The following is a 13,785-nucleotide window of genomic DNA, read 5'->3' as shown; positions in this document are numbered from 1 at the left end:
CTAACAATGTAAGCCAAGTTTAGTCTTTTGGTTTCCACATCCCTTTTCATCTACCAAGCCAAGTTGGTTAGTCTCCAATTCTTATTTTTTAGTTTCATTTTTAGACCAGTGGCAATGTCCAGCTATAATCTAAGCTGCCCGGCTTCAAAATCATATGGAATATATTTTTACCAAGTTATAGATTTTGTATTTGGCTTTATAAATTGAGAATATATATTCAATTTGTTCCCTAAAATTGTAAGATCATATCAACCTTGTCTTCTTCTGCATTCTCAATGTTAATCATGTTCGTCCTATCATCAGTATTTGCATAAACTATAATGAGATTAAATTGATAATGTCACAAGATGCATTTGAAATTAAGTTAATAATGTTACAGAAAATAAAGTGACAAAGTTTGATTAACTTGAATCGAAACATTGAAGATTTGTATCCATAAACCTCGCAACAAAAATAAATTGGACCATATTCAACCCATATGTTTTCATTTGTTAATTCATCAATAAAAAAACGACATATGAATCTCATTAAAAATTCCAACTCCATAATTAATGGAATGGGTATACTTCTGAGTTCAACTAATTTTCAAACCTTCAAAATTAAGACTAGTACATTACATATTCATGGTTTTCAAGTCAATATCATTTAAACGAGAAGGAAAAGGTTCAAGAAGTGTCAAAACAAATCCTGCTTTTTGACATTCATCCTCAAGAAGCTTTACTTGAGAAGTCCCCTCAGGACAATATGCAACAACAGCTCCTCCGCTACCTGTAAATTTCGACGCAGCTCCAACCTTTCTAGCAACCTCTACCATTTTTATGTTAAGGTCACCAAGTGCAGCATCTCCGAACATTAACCTGTACAATATATATACCAATAACAAAATTCAATACAAGAAGTCTATAAACTCAATTTTTCCATGCCTTTAATTAGTTGGAGAAAATAAAAATCAGGTTCACAACTTTTTAGTGAAACAATAGAAGAGACAATTGGAATTTTTTGAAGGATACGATTGTAATGTTCAAATTTCCACCGCCTATAATTTCTCTCATCATGTTTGGTATCACATCTTCCAACGATATTCTTTGGAATGGTAGCAAGACAAAAGCTTTTACTCCAAAGCGAGGTTTGCAGCAAGGAGACCCTTTATCTCCATACCTTTTTGTTCTTTGTATGGAACGTCTCGGTGCGATGATATCAAAGTATGTTAGTCATGGAACTTGGAGTCCGATGCAGATTTCTAAAAACGGGACAAAATTTTCGCATTTGTTCTTTGCTGATGACGTGTTACTGTTTGCGAAAGCCAAAGTTTCCCAAGCTCGGGTTGTGAGTGAAGAAGTTTTGGAGCGGTTTTGCTCTATATCTGGACTTAAAAATCAGTCTCGACAAATCTAAATTCTGCACATCTGCTGGTGTGAGCCGGCACAGACGTGATGACATTGCTGCAGTCACCCAAATTCATTCCACAGACAGATTTGAAAAATACCTAGGCTTCAAGATGTTCTATGGAAAAGTAAGGAAGCAAGATTTCAGTGATGTGTACGATAGAGTGTCCGCAAAGTTGGCCTCTTGGAAGAGTAGGTTATTGAACAAACCTGGCAGAGGCAGAGTTGTGTTGGCAAACTCTGTAATCTCGTCTCTACCTTCTTATCATATGCAAATTAACTGGCTCCCTCAAGGCATGTGTGATGATTTAGATAGAACCGTGAGAAGATTTATTTGGAAAGGGACTGGTGATACTGGTATGCATCTAGTTGGATGGAAAAAAATTACTCAGCCAAGACGATTTGGAGGGTTAGGGGTACGTATTGCTCGCCTACAAAATGTGTCTCTGCTTGGTAAACTTGGCTGGGAGGTTATTAATTCTCCAGGTAAACTTTGGGTCAAAATTTTTACGGATAAATATCTTAAAGGTCGCAGTATCATTAATGTTTCAGTTTCTGGAGGCTCGTGTGTGTGGAACTCATTAGCCAAAGCTTTACACATGCTGAGGGACGGATTCACCTTTAAAATTGGGGATGGTAACTCTAGATTTTGGTATGATCCTTGGGTGCTTAAAGAGAATTTATGTTCAGTCGTTCCGTTTGTGGCCATACAAGACACAGAATTTAAAATCAATGATATACTATGGATTAATGGAAGGTGGAATCTTGAGAAGTTGTACACTAGTATCCCAGAGTTGGTAAGATTCTCCACCTTCGGCCATACATTGTTAATGACATTCCCGATGTTTGGGTGTGGCAAAGCTCAAGTGAAGGTGTTTATACTACTAAAAATGCATATGAATGGCTTCTAAATCCAGTGCCTATTAATAGTCATAATAATTGGAAATGGATATGGCAGTTGAAGCTCCCAGCCAATATACAATTTTTTGTTTGGCAAGTAATTCATGGTTCTATCCCAACAAAAGATATTCTTAATCGTCGACGAGTTTGCGCTTCAAATCTCTGTCCAAAATGTTCAGTCACTTTGGAGACGATTGAGCACTGTTTATTTGCGTGTGTAGACGCCATTTGTATATGGAGGGCGTGTGGACTGGGTCATGTGCTTCCTTCAGCCATTGATACGGACCTGTTTTGCTGGTGTAGAGACGTCGGTAGGTCCCATGGATGCATTATCTTTGTTATTATGTGGTTTGTTTGATGTTCTAGAAATGATGTCGTTTTCAACAACACCAAAGCAAGTGTGTATGATAGTGTTGCGAAGGTCCACTCTATGCACACCTTTCGCACTGCTGCTTTTGAGACTGAGATGTTAGGAGCTGATGGGAGCTCTGAGCAGCGCCTGGTAACTTGGACTAAACCGGCTGAAGGCACGGCTTGTTTAAATGTTGTTGGGAATATGTTAGGTTCGTTACAAACAGCTGGCTTTGGAGGGCTCATTCGCAACAGTTCCGGAGCTTTTCTGAAAGGCTTCTATGGTGCGGCGACACTGTCGAGTGTGTTATATGCCGAGATCATGGCTATTCTGCATGGACTTCAGCTATGTTGGAGTAACGGTTACAGGAGTATAGTTTGCTATTCTGACTCGTTACAAGCGGTTTCGTTGATCAGAGATGGGGTTTCACATTTTCATACTTTTGCTAACGAGATTCATAACATTCACCAATTGTTACATAGAGATTGGAATGTTGTTATAGACCACACTCTTCGAGAGGGGAACGCGTGTGCAGATGTTTTGGCCAAGTTAGGAGCTTCTTTGAACTCTCCTATGGTGGTTTTAGAGACACCTCCTCCTCAACTATCTAGTTCCCTTGGTGCTGATGCTTGGGGAGTAGTTTTTGACTTTGTTAGGGAGTAATCTCTTAGACTTGTTTCTTTTTTTCTTTTTATTCTCTCTTGTAACCAAAAAAACAAGAGACAATGTACTAATCTAGGTACAACAGCAATTTATTCGTGCCACATCATAAGGGCTTATCCAGAAGAAAGTTAATAGAAAAATGATTGTGTCAACGGAAGGAAAAAATCTAGGTAGATTGATTGAGAGTGTAATAGGTGAAATGGATAGCTCTTTTATTCGGGTGATAGGTGAGAGGAACCTTTGCCTATCGATAGCTCTTTTAGTGGACCAAAGAACCAAAGACTACCTATCGAAAAGTAAGTGATGTTCAAATTTCGAAGTTGGGTTGTTTTAAATGCATCAGTCATCAAAACTAAATAGCTGTTAAAAGAAAGGTCATATAAACCAAATGATTCAAGTCAAACTATATATGATGATACCGAAAAATAAGAATTACCTTCGCAGGTCAAAATTCCGATTCATGAGAGCTGCTAGTTTGGAATAGTCCTTTTCTTCTAATGCTGTCTTTCCTTCTTCCGCAATATTTGCCACTTCAAGCATTGATGACACGATGAACTCGTCACCATCAAGCCACCTCTGTCGTACTTTACTATGAACCTGCATGTCAAATTTTCAATATCAGTTAAAATTTATATTATGAAAAAATAAATTATGTGAAGTTTCTCATGCTCTTATTAGAAGTGTTAGCCCAAAATATCACTCTGTAGTTTCAAGTGCTATCTCCAACACACTGATAAACTCAATGCATCGATTTAGCAGTCAAATAAAACAGATAATAGGACTCTTAGTTCTTAGCCTCGGAGCAGAGCAGATATTACCGCAGACATCTCTTATTTTAGGGATAAGGATCTGAACATTTATACATATAAGCTAATGAAATATATCTTGAAAACACATATTTGCAAGAAACAGAACATACAAATTACATGTTATAGCACTGTTGTAAAAGGTACAAGCAGGGAGCATACATAATAATAAAAAAGATAAAGTCATTCGATGACACTAACCTTCCCAGAGTCACTAGGATTCGCTGCATAGATAAGGTATAGAGGTGGGAGTAGACTCAAATCCAATGGTATATAAATACCGTGCCCCATTTTCTCCATGTTTTCCTTGTTGAAGTCCTATAAAATAAGAGCAAGTGAAATCAAATGATTTTAATTGATACTCAATATACACATTTGAAAATGAACTCTGCGATCGTAATTAACAATGTACCATGTACACTATGCCACCATAAACTTGTGCTACACGATCTTGAAGACCAGCAACTATTCCGAGTTCTTTCTCTGCAGCGAGGATAAGGTTAGGCCTCACCTCCACCTTGATTAGATCCCTGACTTTGTAGAAATCAAGAAAGCAGTTCAAGGCAGCACACACAATACCACTAGAACCCGAAAGTCCGCTCTGAAACACAAAAGTCCATTCTGTTCCTCAGCAAAACAACAGATTGAAATATGAAAAGGAAACTATGTACAGTAAAAATAAATAATGAATGAATCTTGCTATCAAATACCTAAAGGGGACCGGTTAAACACAAAAGTTAAAGTTTTTATCAAAGAACCCTGTACTTAACACTCATGTAACCTTAAAAGATAAAATTTTTATTTACGATCCTCAACCCAGCACCCTCAAACAAGGTTTCAGAAAATGGTTATTCAAAAATTTGGGCCACAGCAATTTTGATGTCTCTGCAATGTGGCCACAATTGAGGTCACATCAGCATATTTGACTACGACTTCCCACAATATCCTGGATCACAACCAATGTTTTAAAAACCGAACGGTACATCAAACTGGTGAGACCTATAGGTCATGGTTAAACCTCCTTAATTCAAGATCAAACCACGATCAAAATAACCAACCCGTAGAACAGACCGATTCAAAGTTCAACCAGACTAATTGTCTGGTTCGGCAGTTCAATTTTGAAAACACAGATGACAACACAACCATGACTTAAAACCTTAACCTCAAGTACATTAACAAGGGTCATAATAAGAGAGTAAAACAAAATTGCCAATGAAGGCATTGAATTTATGACTCTTCTAAATAGATATATGGTTTACATACAATAGTGATATAAATAAAGGATTTACTTTTACACTGTCAATCGAACATATCTGTCCGATCAATAAAAAGATACTTGATTTTAATCGTAAACAGTTTTAAAACCACACACGATTGCGATTGTTATTTGCTGACAATGTAAAACTTTATTTAGCTAAACATGTATACACAAATTAAACTCATAAAAGAGAATTGTGATGTATACCTGACGAGGGATGTTGGTATCATAGGAGAGAGTGAAATTGGTATGATGAAGTTGAATATCATTTTCTTTACAATAATTATAAAAAACTTTATAAATAGCCATCAGCAATCGAACTCCACCATAATAACCCTCAGTATTCAATCTATCAACCTGCATAACATAACAAAACATGCAATCTGTAACACCCACCGACACTTCTGATGGAAAGCATGTCCAACACAGACACAACACATGTGACACCAGACACGAGGAGGCGTCTCCTCGTGTCTGGTGTCCATGTATGTGCTTCATAGATCATATCTGGACAACCGACATTTAACACATGTGACATCATCAGACACTCCTATGTTTCATGGATGATTGTAATCAGAAAAAGGAAAAAAAAAAAAGAAGATGCAAAATGAATGAAAATATATAGTACCAATTGATGATGAGAAGAGAAGTTGACAAGATCATGAGTAGGATGAGGTTGAATAACGAGGTCTTTAGAAGGACGAAGCTTAACGGTGGCAAAGAAATTGGAAATACTGAAAGCGATTGTTTTGCCGAAATAAACATCGCTTGGATTACCGAGAAAACCAACACGTGCATATGCTTTGTGTTCGATCACACCATTTTCACCTTCCATTGTTTTCAATCAATCTCTGTTTTTTTTTTTTTTTGTTGTTGTCAAAATATGAATATGAATCCCTTTTTCTTATTTTATAATAATATAAAAATGTACTATAAAGTTTTAATAATTTAATATTGATTGATTAAAAATTAGAAATAAATAGTTGAAAGAAACAAGTAATCGGTCTTATCTTTAAAATGAGGTGGCGACAACAACCATTTTAGTGATCATATCTTGACTTTTAGCATCGATAACAACTTTCCTCAATCAAGCCGATATAATATACTACTCATTCATGACTGCCTCTATCTATTTTTAGTGTAAAAAGATATTTCATACATAATCTAATAATAAATTGGCAGTCTAAAAATTCTACACTTACGGTATATAAATTAAATTCTTTGTTATTTTTGTAAAATGCAATTCAAATTTTTTACCATAATATATACAAAGTTTTCACGGCCTATAGCGATGAAGAATCTTCATCGAAAAACTTATGTTATACGAATGATGATTCTCCACTTTCAATCAATTTTTTTTATCACACATACCAGTCAAAAATTGGATTTCTAACCAAGGTGGGTACTTTAAGTTCAGTTTGGATTGATGAAATATAATGGAATGAAGCGGAGCAAAGTGGAATGAGATTCGATTGTTAGGATATTTTAAAAAAAAGCGGAACAAAATTGAAGATAACAGGTAGAATGAGAAGAATGTTTTCAAAATCACTCTTAGTTTTATTTATGGATTATATTGTATATGGTGGGCCTGGGTATGGGAATTGTTCGGTCCTTAGAGGAAAAAGCCTATGCCTACTGTGTACTTGAAAATGAAAGTTTTTCTACGTCACTATTAACAAGAGCCAAATGCAATGTATTGTTAAAGAACAATCACATTGTACTACTACTTATAGAAACCTATAGGCAGATCTATTGTTAGAGATGAAGAAAAACAGCACTGTAAGATGACCACTATGACAAAAGAAAATATTTGGTAAGATGACCACTATGACAAAAGAAAATATTTGGTAGGTAGTCATCATTGGGAGGATGGACAAAATGTAAGGATATATAATGACTTAATTAGTTTTTGGTTCTTTAAAGATATTTTAGGTTTTACAATGGTTCCTTAAAGAAAAAAGGTCAGGATTAGTCCCTTAAAGACACATCTATTTCTCAATTGGTCCTTTCCGTCAAATTTTTACAAAAAACTTTAGTTTTAGTAGACTGAATTGTGGATGTCATTAAGTGTAAGTGGTCCACCAAAAACCTTATTAATTTTTAAAATTTTAACCATTGGAATTTTTTGTTATATTTGGAGTTAAAATTTAACGGAAATGACCAATATGACAAAAATATATGTCTTTAAGGGATCAATCCGGACATTTTTTTCTTTAAGGGAACATTGTAAAACCTAAAATGTCTTTAAGGGATCAATAGACTAATTAAGCCATATATTATTTGAGTCATAAAGATGAAGATAGTAATGTAGAAAACTTAAATTACTTAATATTTAGTTTCTTGCCCAAAACAATTTTTTTCACCACTAGTATCCGGTCCACTGAACCGTCTACTCTGGTTTAGTAATCAATTATGTCATCAAGTGCTTTTAATCTCCTTCCAATAATAATTGTGGGGACCGAACCATGATTTTTTCTACCAAATTTAGAGTCAATCACCATTAGACCAACTAACAATTCACGTGAGTTGATTTGTTGGGTTCTTTCTTGAGATGGTTAAATTGAAAAATGCAACTAATATAAATTATTAATAACATGTGTAGTAGTAGGTTGTTTGAATTTTCATATCTCGAAGCTTTAGCTGTAAGGCGTTGAATCAAGTTCAAATCTTTCACTAATTGTAAAAAGTTTATTGTAAGGAGAATGAAGGCATAAGTTAAGGAATAGTTGTATTGTATGCCTCAAAAGTTTGTTACAAGTTGGTAGTAATTAAGTTGGACCATAAGGACTTTGCAACGTTAATTGTAATTCAACCCATTCTTGCGGGTTTTTTTGTTTGACTTTCCAAAACTAAAGTACTCTTTGACTTTGTGTTAAACATGTTTCTCCTTGGACCTGATTAGATTATACAAGATTTTGGTGTTTCTCTTGGGTCAAAACTTTGAAGCTGTTGAATGTCTTCTCCCAAAGTATGCAAAATTATTGTGTACCGGAAGGAACAATAGATGAAGAAACTCTTAAATATATACTCCCTCCGTCCCAAAATATAAGCAAAAAGTGGTAAACCAAAATGGATGTATTTGGACTAAATTTTTAACCAAATACATCCACTTTGATTGACCACTTTTTGCTTATATTTTGGGACGGAGGGAGTATACTTGAAGCAATGATGGGGTGGTTCTATTTGTCTTACAATTGTTAATCAGTAATCATGTCAATAAGCACATTCGAGCCACTCTCAATAATAAGATAAGGTAAACCTTTCTTCAAGCCATGTCAAACCTAAAATTGAGACCTCGCATCTCAACATGAAGAGCATCACAAGCTCCAACCTTGCGAATAAATCCTTTAATCCACCTATCATTAGCTTGACGAAGAAGCCCTTCACACCCTGCAAGCTCCTCATTACCTTTACACGTTCCATCACAATTGAGTTTAACACAATCATCAAATGGCCTATTCCAGTCAATATACACAATTTCCTTTTGATGTGGATTGATCTACAACTGATTTTTAGAAAAAATTTCAATTAATCGTGTAAACTTTCACTTGTATAAAATAACAGAAGCCTATATTATTTTTTACTTGTAAATTTTCAATTAATCAATAAATACACTTAACATAAAAATTTATTTATCTACCTATATTATTTTTAATAAGCTTAAACAGAAGCTTTAATCAGTGTAAACTTTCACTTGTATAAAATAAAAAAGATAAGATAAGAAAGCATATTCTTATCATCATCTAATTTTAAAAGCAACTTACGAATACTAATGTCACTACCATAACTCAATCATGTTCATTGATAAATGAATAAATAAGTTAAACTAAATTAAATAAATCCTGTGTGAAGTGTGAACTAAACTTAAACACTGTTTTTATGACAGAGACTAAATTCCTTCCAACCTTTTACTTTGCCAATGGCAGCAACCAACAAACAACACACACACACACACAAATAATTCAATAATCAATACGCGTTGCATAGATTAATTATTAAACTATACATTAAAATCAAATCTAAATCTAAACATATCTTTTTTCTTTTTTTTTCCTTTTCAATTCAATCAATCTTCCACCACCTTCTTTTCACCATCTCTAAATCTCAATCGTTCATTTTCTCATCTCTCATTCACTTTTTCAACCTTACCCTTATCTAATATCTATCTCTTCTTCCTCATTTCATCATTCTAATACTATATACTATACTCTGACATAGCCTATTATTCTGGATCTTTGCTTATTTTATTTTTTAAAAATTAATAATCAATGCTTATTATTATTCTAAGTTTTTTGGTTTGTTGTTAAGTACTTCTTAACATGTGAGGTTTTATTCTTTGCCCCCTAAAAAAAAGGCAAATTTTTTATTTTTATGATCCATCACCCTTGATTTTTGGGATAGGTTTGTGTGTATATTTTGGGAAACTTGCATAAAGTTCAGTTTTTTTTTCAAAAGGGTATGGTTAGTTTTTGGTGAGTGTTGAGTGTTAGTGTTGATTTGATGATAATTGCTAGATAGGTGTTTGATATATTGTTTGTGAGAGGAATTTGAAAATGGGATCTGGTAATGAGGTTCATTCTGTTGGAGAGTTTAGTTTAGATGCTAAGTGGCTTATAGATCCTAAACAATTATTTGTTGGTCCTAAGATTGGAGAAGGTGCTCATGCTAAAGTCTATGAAGGAAAGTAAGTCAAACTTGTGGTGGTTTTTTCTATTTTTTTGAATCAATTTTGGATTTTGAGTTTTTTAATCATATGAATTTGTTATTTAAGGAAAGTAAAGTTTTAGTGCAAAGTTTGTTGTGATTTCAAATTCGTGTTAATTGTTTCTGCTTTCATCTAGATTTATATCCAATTTCACAATCATAGTTTGTACTTACAGCATGTTTGGATTGACTTATTTGAACTTATCTAGTAACGTAATCATTTGTGAGACTGTTCGGGAGAGCTTATGAAAACGGTTTCTGATAAGTTCTTTAGGATAGCTTATGAATTTAACTTATAGCTTATGAATTTAACTTATAACTTATATGAAAACATTTTGACTTTATTTTATTTTTTGTTATACAAATAGCTTATACATAAGCACTTATACAATAATGGCTTAATTAAGTTGCTTATCCAAACAATGGCTTAATCTGTTTGGTGAAATGTACATGATGCTTCTGTTGTTAAGGATTGTTTGCTGACTTATTGAGTTATTTGTTGAATTTTCTGAATGCAGATATAGAAATCAGAATGTTGCTGTTAAGATTATCAACAAAGGAGAAACCCCCGAAGAGATTTCCAGGAGAGAGGGTCGGTTTGGCAGAGAGGTTGCTATGTTGTCGAAAGTTCAACACAAAAATTTAGTCAAGGTATTTTTCACCATTTCAAAATGTAATTAGCACTACTGTAATTAGAATCGACAAAAAACTAACGTTAATAGTTACTCTAATCATGTTGGAAAAAATAATGTCTTATAAGATGTTCCATTTGTTTTTTGTTTGATACCAGTTTATTGGAGCCTGCAAAGAACCTGTGATGGTTATAGTAACTGAACTTCTATTAGGTGGAACATTGCGTAAATATCTCTTGAGTATGCGACCAACGTGCTTGGATATGCGTGTGGCTGTTGGATTTGCTCTTGATATCGCTCGAGCAATGGAATGCTTACACTCACACGGGATCATTCACCGCGACCTTAAACCTGGTATATGTTATTCTCATTAGTTTCATTAAGTATAAGTTTACAGCACTTAATGGAAATGATTGCGACTTAGCTTTAGTTTTGTGGAATTTCTCATCTTGCACGAGTTAAATTTTCCGTAATACTTGCTAATATCAATATGTTTTAAGAATGGCACATTTGCTTTGCTGGCCATCATGTAGTATATACTATGATCTCTGTCCAAATGGAAAAATTGTTTTAAAAATGACTATGTTATTGTTAATAAGCTTTACCATGACTATGAGCCATTAATGAGTAATCTATATAGTTAAGGAGATGATCAAACTATCACTACTATCCCTTGTAAGGACATGTAGGTCATGTTTGGAATTGGATAAACAATTTAACTAAGCGTGGATCATATAAGTTCTCATGTATAAACTATTTCTCCAGCAAAAAATAAAATAAAGTCAAACGGTTTTCATATTAGCTATAAGCCATTGTTTGTGGCTTAATCTTGTGTATAAACTATAAGATATAAGCCGTTTGCATAAAATATCCTCGAAATAAACTGAAGGGTGCTTATTAACATGTGATCAGGAGTGCTTATATGAGATACAAAACTACTAATCATCATACAATTTATAGTACTGTAAAGAGGTATCTGTTCTCTGTAACAAAGAGTAGTGCAACCTGAATCCTGATAACTTGTTTCCCTTTTCCTTCCCAGATAACTTGATCTTGACCGGAGATCATAGAACAGTTAAACTTGCTGATTTCGGTCTAGCCAGAGAGGAGTCGTTAACAGAAATGATGACTGCCGAAACAGGAACATATCGTTGGATGGCTCCAGAAGTACTTCCTAATTTCATAAAACTTTGAATGTTTATGAATTTTCTGGTTTGGTTTCCATGTTCAGTAATTATCGTTACTTTTCTATTTTGTGTCAGCTGTACAGCACCGTTACCCTAAGACAAGGTGAGAAGAAGCATTACAACCATAAAGTAGATGCCTACAGCTTTGCAATTGTGTTGTGGGAGCTCATCCATAACAAGGTGCCCTTTGAAGGCATGTCTAATTTACAGGCAGCATATGCTGCTGCTTTTAAGGTAGATGGCATTCTTATGCTTGCTTCATACACCCTCCGTTCCTTTATAAGTTTCGTTTTTTTTTTTTAAACTTCTTGTTTCTTTGTTTTCAAAATTCAAAGTATTATTAACTATTGTTTTGTCAAAATTAATCCTAACTATTTATTGGAGAGAGAGAAATAGGTGGAATGAGATAATAAATAGTTAAGGGTATTGATGTTCAAAAAAATAAAATAGTTAAGGGTATTATTGGAAAAAGACAAATAATGTCATCACTAATAACAAAATTTATTGGTTTTCTTGGTATGTGCAAATAACACGAAACATAGGTAGTAATGATTTCTACTTAAGTTGATCATACTTGCATAGTTTATAGCCACAAGCAAAAGGTCTCTATTTCAGTTGTAGAAAGAACTGTTGTAAAGTTACATTTTTGAACTCTTGATAATTTCATGTAAAACTACTTTATATGCATAAACAAACAACTACACTTCTTCTTAAGTGATGTCATGAGGATATATATAGGACAAGGTGGCGTTATTATTGGGTTGAGACCGGATATGATAATTTATTCTATCACGTCTCTGTTATTGTGGCCACCAAACGGGGCCCTTATGGTTTTCATTATGAGTCATCTCTGATCTTTTTCCGACTATAATCATATTTTAACTTGTCTTTACTACTGAATTCACTGCTGTTTAAAGTTTACTAAGGATTCATGACACAAATATTTATACATTTCAGAATACAAGGCCTAGTGCTGAAGATTTACCAGAGGATTTAGCTATGATTGTAACATCATGCTGGAGAGAGGATCCAAACGATCGACCGAATTTTAGTCAAATTATACAGATGCTCCTTCGGTATCTCTCTACCATTTCGCCATCAGAACCGGTCGTTCCGATGAGGATTAATTCATCCGATAATATTGTATTGCCGCCAGAATCTCCCGGTACAAGTGCATTAATGTTTCGACGAGATGACTCTGGAGAAACACCAAAAGCCAATGCGGAAGAGAGGTTCAAAGGGTATTTCTTCTGCTTCAACCAGTGTTACTAATGCCTCAAAAGATCAGAGATAGGAAAACTAAATAAAAACCACATTCACCAATTGTAACAAACTAGAAACTCAATAAGGAAATGTTGACTATTAGCAACTCAGAAAAGAGAGTGACAAGTTCTTTTAATATTATGATTTTGACTTTTTTTCTTACTTAATTTGATGTATAAGGAAGCTCAGATAATTTTGGGGTTAAGGTTGCTAAGATGTAAATAGTCCTATAAAATAAGGTTCACCCACCCAAAAGCCTTCACCTTTTGTTTATATGTGTGTGCCATGGATAATAAAAGGGAAAGGGATGTATCTACATTTTTATTACATTTTTTTTTTATAATAATGTTATTCCAAAATAGTATAGTATAACGACCTTATCTTTTTTCTTTTCTGGTACATGACGAAAATAAAAGAATGTGAAAACCAAACAATAAACTACCCCCTAAGGAAGGAGACACCTAAAACATCTGCCAATAATGCAGAGGAAAGAGCGACACAAGGCTCATGTAATTGAACAAGAGGCTTGGGATTATTGGAAGATCTCAAGTCAACATAGAGAATGTTTGACCATCTTACACTCCCATAAAAACCAAGGATGAAACTATCATTAGATCTTCTAACCAAGCCACTAA

At 34.2% G+C, this 13,785-nt stretch overlaps 2 protein-coding genes across 2 annotated transcripts; one reads left to right on the top strand and one right to left on the bottom strand.

Moving 5' to 3' along the window:
• Positions 1-442: 442 nt before the first annotated feature.
• LOC123906664 (glucuronokinase 1-like) lies at positions 443-6,481 on the bottom strand. Its single transcript, XM_045956624.1, has 6 exons — positions 5,993-6,481; positions 5,572-5,721; positions 4,519-4,707; positions 4,308-4,424; positions 3,737-3,897; positions 443-857 (listed from the first exon to the last, which is right to left on the bottom strand). The coding sequence occupies exons 1-6, from the start codon at positions 6,197-6,199 to the stop codon at positions 614-616; spliced, it is 1,068 nt and encodes a 355-aa protein (XP_045812580.1). The 5' UTR covers positions 6,200-6,481; the 3' UTR covers positions 443-613.
• Positions 6,482-9,211: 2,730 nt separating this feature from the next.
• Positions 9,212-13,477, top strand: LOC123906663 (serine/threonine-protein kinase STY13). The gene is made up of 6 exons (XM_045956623.1): positions 9,212-10,048; positions 10,587-10,719; positions 10,859-11,054; positions 11,743-11,867; positions 11,963-12,121; positions 12,845-13,477. Exons 1-6 carry the CDS (start codon positions 9,918-9,920, stop codon positions 13,157-13,159), a joined length of 1,059 nt encoding a protein of 352 aa, XP_045812579.1. The 5' UTR covers positions 9,212-9,917; the 3' UTR covers positions 13,160-13,477.
• Positions 13,478-13,785: the final 308 nt, after the last annotated feature.

The sequence above is a fragment of the Trifolium pratense genome, linkage group LG2 (genome assembly GCF_020283565.1).
Source record: "Trifolium pratense cultivar HEN17-A07 linkage group LG2, ARS_RC_1.1, whole genome shotgun sequence".
Lineage (NCBI taxonomy): Eukaryota > Viridiplantae > Streptophyta > Magnoliopsida > Fabales > Fabaceae > Trifolium > Trifolium pratense.
This window is presented reverse-complemented; position numbering and strand designations above follow the sequence as displayed.